Source organism: Staurois parvus, unplaced genomic scaffold (assembly GCF_062004578.1).
Source record: "Staurois parvus isolate SC_StPar_1 unplaced genomic scaffold, SC_StPar_1.0 ptg001855l, whole genome shotgun sequence".
Lineage (NCBI taxonomy): Eukaryota > Metazoa > Chordata > Amphibia > Anura > Ranidae > Staurois > Staurois parvus.
The window spans coordinates 47,391-59,657 of record NW_028319651.1 but is presented as its reverse complement, the minus strand read 5'-3'; the positions used below and the strand labels follow the sequence as shown (position 1 = coordinate 59,657).

Below are 12,267 nucleotides of genomic sequence, written 5' to 3'. Positions count from 1 at the left end.
CACCAACACTGACAGTAGGGATGCACCGATATCACGGTGGCCGAAACGTTTCGGCTGAAAAACGCCCCTTTTGGCTGTCGGCCGGGAAAAAAAAAAAAAAAAAAAAAAGCACCAATACAGGTGCCGAAAAAAAGGCCGCACCTCAAAGCCGCCTGTCCGCCGTCGCCCACCGCTGGGTAGTTCAATCTTACCTGAGAAACCATCGATCCCGGCGTTGGGCATAGAGATGAGAGAAGGAAAGATGGCCGCCACACATCTCTATGCCCTTGGAGGACCGGAGCGATGTCACTTCCGGTACCGACCAATTTTTTTTTTTTTTTTTTTTTACAGCACTAGAGCAATGCTTTTTTTGATCTAATGCTTTACATTGCAGAGGAGAGATGTGGGGTCTTACTGACCCCTTAGCCCTCCATAAAGAGGACCTGTCACTAATTATTTCTATCACAAGTGATGCATGCATTTCTTGTGATAAGAATAAAAGGGATTACAATTTATTTAAAAGAAACCATGCAAAAAAAAAAAAAAAAAATTAAATACATTTTTTTTTTTTTAACTTTAAAGTGCCCCCGTCCCACCCCCGCGCTCGCACATAGTGGTGAACGCATATGTAAGCCATGCCCATATATATATAAATGGTGTTCAAACCGCACACGTGAGAATCGCCACGAGCATCAGAGCAATAATTCTCGCACTAGACCTCCTCTGTAACTTTACTCTGCTAACCTGTAGAAATGTTTAAAGCATCACCCATGCAGATTTTTAAGTACCGCAGTTTCACGCCATTCCACGATTGTGCGCAATTTTAAAGCGTGGAATGTTGGGTATCTATTTACTCGCCGTAACATTCTCTTACGTATTTTACAAAACAATTGGGGTATATATTGTTTTTTTTTAATCAAAGTGTATTTTTTTCCAAAAAATATATATTCATTTTTAAAAACTGCGCATTTCAGTTTCGGTTTTCGGCCAAATGCATTTTGAATTTTCGGTTTCGGCATTAGAATTTTCATTTCGGTGCACCACTACTGACCAGCTATTAACGTGGATCTATACCTAGAGCTGAAGATTAAACCACTCATTTTCCCTTCCCTGGGAAAGTAGTACAGTGTCACTATGGTGACACTACTGCTAGGGTGATGGTATGTAAAAAAAAAAAAAAAAATTTATATAAAAAAATAAAATAAAAATGTAAAACATTATTTTAAATGATAATTTTTGGTTATAAACTACCGTATATACTCGAGTATAAGCCGAGTTTTTCAGCACATTTTTTGTGCTGAAAAACAGCCCCCTCGGCTTTTACTCGAGTCAACATCTGCAGATAGTGGGGCGCGCCCCCCCCTCAAGGGGGGCGCGCACAGGGGTGGGCAGAGGGCTGCTGTCTCTTACCTGGCTCCCATGATGATCCATCCAGGAAGCGCTGCTCCTTCTGTCACTCCGGCCACTCCCTCACTCCTGCCGCTCGGCTCCGCCTCCTCACCGGTGATTGGCCGCCAGAACTGTAGCTCAGGAAAGGTACACAGGCAGCCAATCACGGGCGAGGAGGCGGAGCCGAGCGGACCCGCGAAAATCGAGTGAGGGAAAAGCCGGTAAGTGTGCAGTGCAGAGGTGCTGCTGCAACCACATATGCTGGCTGCAGCAGCACCATACTGCAACAGGGGTCAGCAAGTGTCATTGGTGTCAGTGGGAGGAATAGTGCCGCATCATTGGTGTCACTGATACTAATGATGGGGCACTATTCCTCCCACTGATACCAATGATGGGGCACTATTCCTCCCACTGATACCAATGATGGGGCACTATTCCTCCCACTGATACCAATGATGGGGCACTATTCCTCCCACTGATACTAATGATGGGGCACTATTCCTCCCACTGACACCAATGATGGGGCACTATTCCTCCCACTGACACCAATGATGGGGCACTATTCCTCCCACTGATACCAATGATGGGGCACTATTCCTCCCACTGATACCAATGATGGGGCACTATTCCTCCCACTGACACCAATGATGGGGCACTATTCCTCCCCCCACTGACACCAATGATGGGGCACTATTCCTCCCCCCACTGACACCAATGATGGGGCACTATTCCTCCCACTGATACCAATGATGAGGCACTATTCCTCCCACTGACACCAACGATGGGGCACTATTCCTCCCACTGACACCAACGATGGGGCACTATTCCTCCCAGTGATACCAATGATGGGGCACTATTCCTCCCACTGACACCAATGATGGGGCACTATTCCTCCCACTGATACCAATGATGGGGCACTATTCCTCCCACTGACACCAATGATGGGGCACTATTCCTCCCACTGACACCAATGATGGGGCACTATTCCTCCCACTGATACCAATGATGAGGCACTATTCCTCCCACTGACACCAACGATGGGGCACTATTCCTCCCACTGACACCAACGATGGGGCACTATTCCTCCCAGTGATACCAATGATGGGGCACTATTCCTCCCACTGACACCAATGATGGGGCACTATTCCTCCCACTGATACCAATGATGGGGCACTATTCCTCCCACTGACACCAATGATGGGGCACTATTCCTCCCACTGATACCAATGATGGGGCACTATTCCTCCCACTGACACCAATGATGGGGCACTATTCCTCCCACTGACACCAATTTTTTACATTGACTAGTAGGTGCCTCATTTCCCACCCTCGGCTTATACTCGAGTCAATAGTTTTTCCCAGTTTTTTGTGGTAAAATTAGGTACCTCGGCTTATATTCGGGTCGGCTTATACTCGAATATATACGGTAATTTGTTTTTTTTTACTAAAAAAATAACTGAATACATTTTGGTGAAGATTTATGAAGAAAGATTATTTGCAAAAGTTTATAAGAAAAACACTTTTCTAAATTTTTGGACTTTCATTTATATAGCAAAAAAAAATAAAAATAAAAATAAAAATCCCAGTGGTTTTTACAAAACAATTGGGGTATATATTGTTTTTTTTTTTAATCAAGATGTATTTTTTCCAAAAAATATATATTCATTTTTAAAAACTGCGCATTTCGGTTTTCGGCCAAATGCATTTTGAATTTTCGGTTTCGGCACCAGAATTTTAATTTCGGTGCACCACTACTGACCAGATATTAACGTGGATCTATACCTAGAGCTGAAGATCAAACCGCTCATTTTCCCTGGGAAAGTAGTACAGTGTCACTATGGTGACATTGTACTGCTAGGGTGATGGTATGTAAAAAAAAAATTTATATAAAAAAAAATAAAAAAAAAAATGTAAAAAAAATTTTTAAATTATAATTTTTGGTTATAAACTAATTTGTTTTTTTTACTAAAAAAATAACTGAATACATTTTGGTGAAGATTTATGAAGAAAGATTATTTGCAAAAGTTTATAAGAAAAACACTTTTCTAAATTTTTGGACTTTCATTTACATAGCAAAAAAAAAAATAAAAATAAAAATCCCAGTGGTTTTTACAAAACAATTGGGGTATATATTTGTTTTTTTTAATCAAGGTGTATTTTTTCCAAAAAATATATATTCATTTTTAAAAACTGCGCATTTCGGTTTTCGGCCAAATGCATTTTGAATTTTCGGTACCAGAATTTTCATTTCGGTGCACCACTACTGACCAGATATTAACGTGGATCTATACCTAAAAGCTGAAGATCAAACCGCTCATTTTCCCTTCCCTGGTGTATCTCCCCCATGAACATTCTAATTAAACATTTAAAAAGGATAAGTTCACCTTTGAGAACATGTTACATGTGCCACCTGTTTTTAGGGTAGAACACGCAACATGGTCCCAATGCTGCAGCCACTGCCCCCGCCCATGGTCGTTTATTGATTCTTCCTGTCAGTATGTCTGCTTGCCCATACATCCCATACAGGCCAGAAGGTATACTGACAGGTCTGCAGGAGACCTGCATAGCACCAGCGATCTTCTGAGCTTTACAGGCTCCTGCAACCAAAAATAATAAATGCACATTTTTTTTTCCTGCAAAAAAGTGCATTTATTATTTTTGATCACAAGGTGAACTTATCCTTTAAATAAAGCAATTCCATTTTTATTAAATGCCTCAGTATGAGCATCACTGGGTCTATTTACTTCTCTATGCATTGCAGGCAGATCACGGCTTGTCGGAGAGGCTGGCACGGTGCTGTACACAGCTCCTGAAAACAGCACAGCACCCCGCCTCTGCACTCCTCTCAACAGCTCTCAGTCCTGATGCAATCAGTGGGCTGGCTCTTGGAGGAGTTATGCAAATATCAGAATGCCTTGATGGGCAGGTGTCAGTCTGGAGGAGCGAGTGTTCCTAGGGAGGCTGTGTTTGCATGCAAAATGGTAACATATGATGCTGAATTCCTATGATTGAACAAAAATCCAATAAATAAAAGGGCCAGACAGGGCTAGACGATGCTGGATATCCCCCAGCCAAGCTCCATCTGATTTGCTGCAGCTTCTAATTGACATTGAGAGAAGCTCACAGTGTGCGGTGAAATCAGAGTAAGTAATTTCAGTAAAGAAGAGGAGCCGCAACAACTGTGCAAGACTGAAGGGACCCACATGGAAGAAAAATATATTTGAAATATATTTTAAAAAATATTCTTCCCAAATATATTGACATATGTTGAAATGCGTTTTTTTATATGTTGCAAAATATATGAAAAATATTTTTAAAAATTATAACAGAGATCACATGGTACAGGGCTATTCACAACAGCCTTGTACCATGTGACAAGCTGTGACCAATCACAGCTCACACAGTATTTCTCAATGGCTGCAGGAATGCAGCCAGAGAGGAGGAGAAATGATTGCTTTTACAGCCTTTATGGGTGTAAAAGCAATCAATGTAAAAAAAAAAAAAATCATCACCCCCCACAAGTAGTACTAGGGTGACGGTATGTAAAAAAACAAAAATAAAATATATAAAAAAATAAAATAAAAATGTAAAAAAAAAATAATTTTTCAAATTATTTTTGGTTATAAACTAATTTGGGTTATTTTTTTTTTTTACTAAAAAGACAACTGAATACATTTTGGACAAGATTTATGAAGAAAGATTATTTATTTGCAAAATTTTATAAGAAAAACACTTTTCAAAATTTGTGGACTTTTTCATTTATATAGCAAAAAATAAATAAATAAAAATCCCAGTAGTGAATAAATACCACCAAAATAAAGTTTTATCTGTCTCAAAAAAATGCTAACAAATTCATATGGGTACAGTGTTGTATGACCGCGCAATTGTCATTCAAAGTGTGATTGCGCTGAAAGCTGAAAATTGGCCTGGGCAAAAAGGGGGGGGAAAGTGTCCGGACTGGAAGGGGGGGGAAGTGTCCGGACTGGAAGGGGGGGGAAAGTGTCCGGACTGGAAGGGGGGGGAAAGTGTCCGGACTGGAAGGGGGGGGAAAGTGTCCGGACTGGAAGGGGGGGGAAAGTGTCCGGACTGGAAGGGGGGGGAAGCGTCCGGACTGGAAGGGGGGGGAAGCGTCCGGACTGGAAGGGGGGGGAAGCGTCCGGACTGGAAGGGGGGGGAAGCGTCCGGACTGGAAGGGGGGGGAAGCGTCCGGACTGGAAGGGGGGGGAAGCGTCCGGACTGGAAGGGGGGGGAAGCGTCCGGACTGGAAGGGGTTAACAATTTTACATAGATTTGTAAATGCATTCCAAAAATGTAGATTTGTATTTTTAAAGATATACCGTATATTTGGAATGTAGTCTTAAAAATATTTTTCTTATATTTTGTAATAAAAATGCATTTCAACATACAATATGTGTGTGTGTGTATATATACAGTGGGGATGGAAAGTTTGGGCACCCCAGCTAAAAATGTGTATTAATGTGCATAAAGAAGCCAAGGAAAGATGGAAAAATCTCCAAAAGGCATCAAATTACAGATTAGACATTCTTATAATATGTCAACAAAAGTTAGATTTTATTTCCATCATTTACACTTTCAAATAACAGAAAACAAAAAAATGGCGTCTGCAAAAGTTTGGGCCCCCTGCAGAGTTCATATCTTGTACTGCCCCCTTTGGCAAGTATCACAGCTTGTAAACGCTTTTTGTAGCCAGCCAAGAGTCTTTCAGTTCTTGTTTGAGGTATCTTTGCCCATTCTTCCTTACAAAAGTCTTCCAGTTCTTTGAGATTTCTGGGCTGTCTGTCACGCACGGCTCTTTTAAGGTCTATCCATAGATTTTCAATGATGTTGAGGTCAGGAGATTGTGAAGGCCATGGCAAAACCTTCAGTTTACGCCTCTTGATGTAATCCCCCGTGGATTTTGAGGTGTGTTTAGGATCATTATCCATTTGTAGAAGCCATCCTCTCTTTAACTTCAGCTTTTTCACAGATGGCATCAAGTTACCATCCAAAATTTGCTGAAATTATATTGAATCCATTTTTCCTTCTACTCGTGAGATGTTCCCTGTGCCACTGGCTGCAACACAACCCCAAAGCATGATTGATCCAACCCCATGCTTCACAGTTGGACAGAGGTTCTTTTCATTAAATTCTGTGCCCCTTCTTCTCCAAACGTACCTTTGCTCATTCCGGCCAAAAAGTTCAATTTTAACCTCATCGGTCCACAGAACTTGTTTCCAAAATGCATCAGGCTTGTCTATATGTTCATTTGCAAAGTTCAAACGATGATTTTTGTGGTGAGGACGTAGAAGAGGTTTTCTTCTGATGACTCTTCCATGAAGACCATATTTGTACAAGTATCTCTTTATAGTGGAATAGTGACCACAACTCCAGTGTCTGCCAGATCTTTCTGGAGGGATCGTGCAGTCAAACGTGGGTTTTGAATTGTTTTTCTCACAATCCTGCGAGCTGTTCTGTCTGATATTTTTCTTGCTCTTCCAGATCTTGCTTTAACTTCCACTGTTCCTGATGACTGCCATTTCTTAATTACATTCCGAACAGAGGATATTGACATCTGAAAACGCTTTGCTATCTTCTTATAGCCTTCTCCAGCTTTGTGAGCGTCAACTATTTTCAGTTTCAGTTTTCTAGACAACTGCTTAGAAGAACCCATGGTGCTGATTGTTGGGGCAAGGTCAGATGAGTCTGGGCATTTAAAACCTTTGAGATTGACATCACCTGGTCTTCCCAGACGATGATTGAGAACAATCCATGACACTGGCAGGTCTCAGCTTGGCAAAGGGGGCAGTGCATGCTATAAATTCTGCAGGGGGCCCAAACTTTTGCAGACGCCATTTTTTTGTTTTCTGTTATTTTGAAAGTGTAAATGATGGAAATAAAATCTAACTTTTGTTGACATATTATAAGAATGTCTAATCTGTAATTTGATGCCTTTTGGAGATTTTTCCATCTTTCCTGGGCTTCTTTATGCACATTAATACAAATTTTTAGCTGGGGTGCCCAAACTTTCCATCCCCACTGTATATATATATATATATATATATATATATATATATATATATATATATATATATATATATATATATATATATATATACACACACACACACACACACACACACACATATATATACACACACACACACATATACACACATATATATATACACACATAGATACACACACACACTCCTAGATTGTAAGCTCCAAGGATCAGGCCCTCCTATCCCTCTTGTATTGAACTGTATTGCCATAAATCCTGTATTATAGTAATAATAAAATATAAATCCTGTATAATAGTAATAATAAATATAAATCCTGTATAATAATAATCTATATATCTATATCTCTATCTATATCTCTCTATCTCTATATATTAAAATATATTTTGAAATATATTGAATATGGCCAAAAAATTATAGTATTTCAAATATATGTCAATATATTTGGGAATAATATTTTTCAAATAGATTTTTCTTCCATATGGGGAAAGCCGGAGTTCAGCTATAAGCAGCACAAGGATGTGAAGAAACTCTTACCAATACTGAATTTCCAGCCACACTGAAATCCACCTCCTTCTGTGCGCTGTAGCCGCCCGCAGGGTTGGGGAACACAAACTGCGTCACTACTTTACTGCCTTCCTGCTGGTCTACAACCTCGGAGCTGTGAAGAAGGCCTCTCTCGGCTTTGGTCTGTGTCAACAATTCTGGCATTGAGCCGCTGACCCCCAGGCTAACGGAAGGCGTCAGGCTAGCAGAATCTATAGTCAGGCTATTAGTGGAGGTCAGTGCGTGCAAATCCTGGTTGGAACTTCTCATAGATAAGGAAGCCAGGGAGCCCAGTGCCTCTGCATTCACAGTCTGTACATCATCCAAGTTCAAATTTCCCTGCTGGAGGATAGAGGCTGCTGCGCCTAGCAGGAGGGAACTGTCCAGGCTGCTGTGGTTCTCGTTGTTGGACACCAGCACCAAGGGGTCCACGGGATGTACCAAAGAGTTACCGTTGGCTGAAAGGCCGCCCCCCAGGGTCGATCTCACAGAAGATACGTCAATGGTCAGTATTCCAGAGTTGACAAGGGTCAGGTCAGCTGAGATTCCAGAACCGTTTGAGGACACGTTGGTGAAGAGAGACGAGATGTCCAGATTACTGAGGTCACTTTGCCCTGAGCTTGTGAGTTCGCTGCTGGGGGTGAGGGAGCTGGAGGCTTCCAGGTCTGCAAAGCAAGACAACACGGGTGAGCAACGCAGGACACTTTAAAGTGTTACTATGCAGTTACATCAGTCTGTACATGCAGTGAAGCATGCTGGTTATACTCACTGTGGAACCCAAGGAATTAAACCTCCGCATTGTGTAAAAATGCTGTTTGATCCTGTCTTCTCTGATTCTCCCCTTCTTCCAGTGCCCCCTCTTATCTTCTGATAAGACATATCATGTAGAGACACTCTGCACATGTTCGGTTTGGTGTGTATTGCTAGAAAGTTTTTTTTTTTTCCTTTCTTGGGAGAGTGCATGTGATCAACACAGGGCCAATCAGCACTGTCCAGACTGAGGGTCAGGGATTCTGCATCCTTCTAAAGCAGAAAAAAAACTCCTCCTACAAGCGGATATAGTGAATGCGGGGTCCGGGGAGAGCGGATACAGTAAATGCGGGGTCCGGGGAGAGCGGATACAGTGAATGCGGGGTCCGGGGAGAGCGGATACAGTGAATGCGGGGTCCGGGGAGAGCGGATACAGTGAATGCGGGGTCCGGGGAGAGCGGATACAGTGAATGCGGGGTCCGGGGAGAGCGGATACAGTGAATGCGGGGTCCGGGGAGAGCGGATACAGTGAATGCGGGGTCCGGGGAGAGCGGATACAGTGAATGCGGGGTCCGGGGAGAGCGGATACAGTGAATGCGGGGTCCGGGGAGAGCGGATACAGTGAATGCGGGGTCCGGGGAGAGCGGATACAGTGAATGCGGGGTCCGGGGAGAGCGGATACAGTGAATGCGGGGTCCGGGGAGAGCGGATACAGTGAATGCGGGGTCCGGGGAGAGCGGATACAGTGAATGCGGGGTCCGGGGAGAGCGGATACAGTGAATGCGGGGTCCGGGGAGAGCGGATACAGTGAATGCGGGGTCCGGGGAGAGCGGATACAGTGAATGCGGGGTCCGGGGAGAGCGGATACAGTGAATGCGGGGTCCGGGGAGAGCGGATACAGTGAATGCGGGGTCCGGGGAGAGCGGATACAGTGAATGCGGGGTCCGGGGAGAGCGGATACAGTGAATGCGGGGTCCGGGGAGAGCGGATACAGTGAATGCGGGGTCCGGGGAGAGCGGATACAGTGAATGCGGGGTCCGGGGAGAGCGGATACAGTGAATGCGGGGTCCGGGGAGAGCGGATACAGTGAATGCGGGGTCCGGGGAGAGCGGATACAGTGAATGCGGGGTCCGGGGAGAGCGGATACAGTGAATGCGGGGTCCGGGGAGAGCGGATATAGTGAATGCGGGGTCCGGGGAGAGCGGATATAGTGAATGCGGGGTCCGGGGAGAGCGGATATAGTGAATGCGGGGTCCGGGGAGAGCGGATATAGTGAATGCGGGGTCCGGGGAGAGCGGATATAGTGAATGCGGGGTCCGGGGAGAGCGGATATAGTGAATGCGGGGTCCGGGGAGAGCGGATATAGTGAATGCGGGGTCCGGGGAGAGCGGATATAGTGAATGCGGGGTCCGGGGAGAGCGGATATAGTGAATGCGGGGTCCGGAGAGAGCGGATATAGTGAATGCGGGGTCCGGGGAGAGCGGATATAGTGAATGCGGGGTCCGGGGAGAGCGGATATAGTGAATGCGGGGTCCGGGGAGAGCGGATATAGTGAATGCGGGGTCCGGGGAGAGCGGATATAGTGAATGCGGGGTCCGGGGAGAGCGGATATAGTGAATGCGGGGTCCGGAGAGAGCGGATATAGTGAATGCGGGGTCCGGGGAGAGCGGATATAGTGAATGCGGGGTCCGGGGAGAGCGGATATAGTGAATGCGGGGTCCGGGGAGAGCGGATATAGTGAATGCAGGGTCCTGGGTTTAGGAACACTTAAAATGCATGAAGGTAAAAAAACCCATGAGCATCCACAACCACTTTAAAGCGGTACTAAAAGTTCAGATTTCTTTTTTTTTTTACAAAAAAAAAAAAACACATGTCATACTTGCATGCTCTGTGTAATGGTTTTCCACAGAGCAGCCCCGATCCTCCTCTTCTTGGGTCCCCCGCTGGCGCTCCATGCTTTTCCCCCTTGACCAGTACCTTGCTATGGTGGCACTGGTGCATGCTCGCTACCAAGTCCTGCTCTATGCATCCATAAGACACAGAGCTGTGGCTCGTTTCTGGCCCCTGCTGTCTCCCCACTGACTCACTGGCTGTGATTGACAGCAGTGGGAGCCAATGGGGAGAGGGAGTCCTGGGACAGCTGAGGCTCTCGTGCACATTGCTGAATCAAGAAAGAGCTCGGGTGAATACTGCACACAGAAAGTATTAAGTATGAAGGTAAAAAAACCTTGAGCCTTTACAACCATTTTAAGTAAATATGGGTCAAACTTCTGCGCCGTGTCATTGGCATCAATTTGAAAAAAAGTCCCATGCAGAGCAGCACTGAGCCTTACGGTGCTTTGACCAAGTTTACAACTTCAGAGGAACTTATAATGACCACAGATAGCCGTGAATAAACACAAAGAGTTAGAAGTCATCAGCACTTCAAAAACTCACTTCCATAATTTAGTGTAAACCCATAATCTCACAAAAGTCAAGTTCATGGACACGTGCGCATGATCTGCATTTCACTCTTGATCTGCACCATGCAGGCTTTGCATTCCCATTTGAGTGCGCAAAACTTGTTTGAAGCGAACAAAAGCCCACCAATGGAAGACAATTATTGTCAATCTACAGCATCCCTGGAGTGAAACTGTGCTCCAGGGGAACTGAGTGCGAGAGCGAACATACATACCGACATAAACCAACAAGAAGTCTGCAACTGAAATGTGATGCATGTAGAATACTGTACACCAGGGCTTCACATTTCAAGTCCGGAGCTACTAGCCGGGCCTTAAGAGTTACTCGCCACCAACAAAACACACACAGACACCCCTGTACACACACACAGACATGTACATATACACACAGGAACGTACAGACACACACAGACATGTACATATACACACACAGACACCTGTACACACACACACACACACGTACATACACACACACATACAGACACATGTATACACACACAGGAACGTACAGACACGCATACACACAGAAACATGTACACACAGAAATACACATGCACAGACACGTACATACACATGTACATACATACACACACACACGTACATACACACACACACACACACGTACATACACACACACACACACACACACACGTACATACACACACACACACACGTACATACACACACACACACGTACATACACACACACACACAGACACGTACATACACACAGACACGTACATACACACACACACACACACACACGTACATACACACACACACACACACGTACATACACACACACACACGTACATACACACACACACACACACACACATGTACATACACACACACACAGACACATACACACACACACACACACAGACACACACACACAAGCTAAGTGCTCTTTCCTCTCCCCTGAAGCCACCACTGGCTGACAGAGGATCATGTGACCAGAAATTAGACACACACGCACAGACACGTGTACATGCATACACAGACACACACATGCAGTTAAGTGCTCTCTCCTCTCCCCTGAAGCCACCACTGGCTCACATAGAGGATCATGTGACCAGAGTGAGCTGAAATTAGACACACACACACACCTATAAACAAGTTGC

The 12,267-nt window shown here is 44.5% G+C and overlaps 1 protein-coding gene across 4 annotated transcripts in view; it reads right to left on the bottom strand.

Annotated features, from left to right (window-relative positions):
- Nucleotides 1-12,267, bottom strand: part of ZXDC (ZXD family zinc finger C) — a 41,865-nt gene that overhangs the window by 10,251 nt on the left and 19,347 nt on the right. For all 4 annotated transcript variants that reach the window (XM_089664203.1, XM_089664200.1, XM_089664201.1 and 1 more), the window contains exon 6: nt 7,926-8,599. In XM_089664203.1, the coding sequence (XP_089520329.1) occupies nt 7,926-8,599 (674 nt within the window). The remainder of the gene's footprint in view (nt 1-7,925; nt 8,600-12,267) is intronic.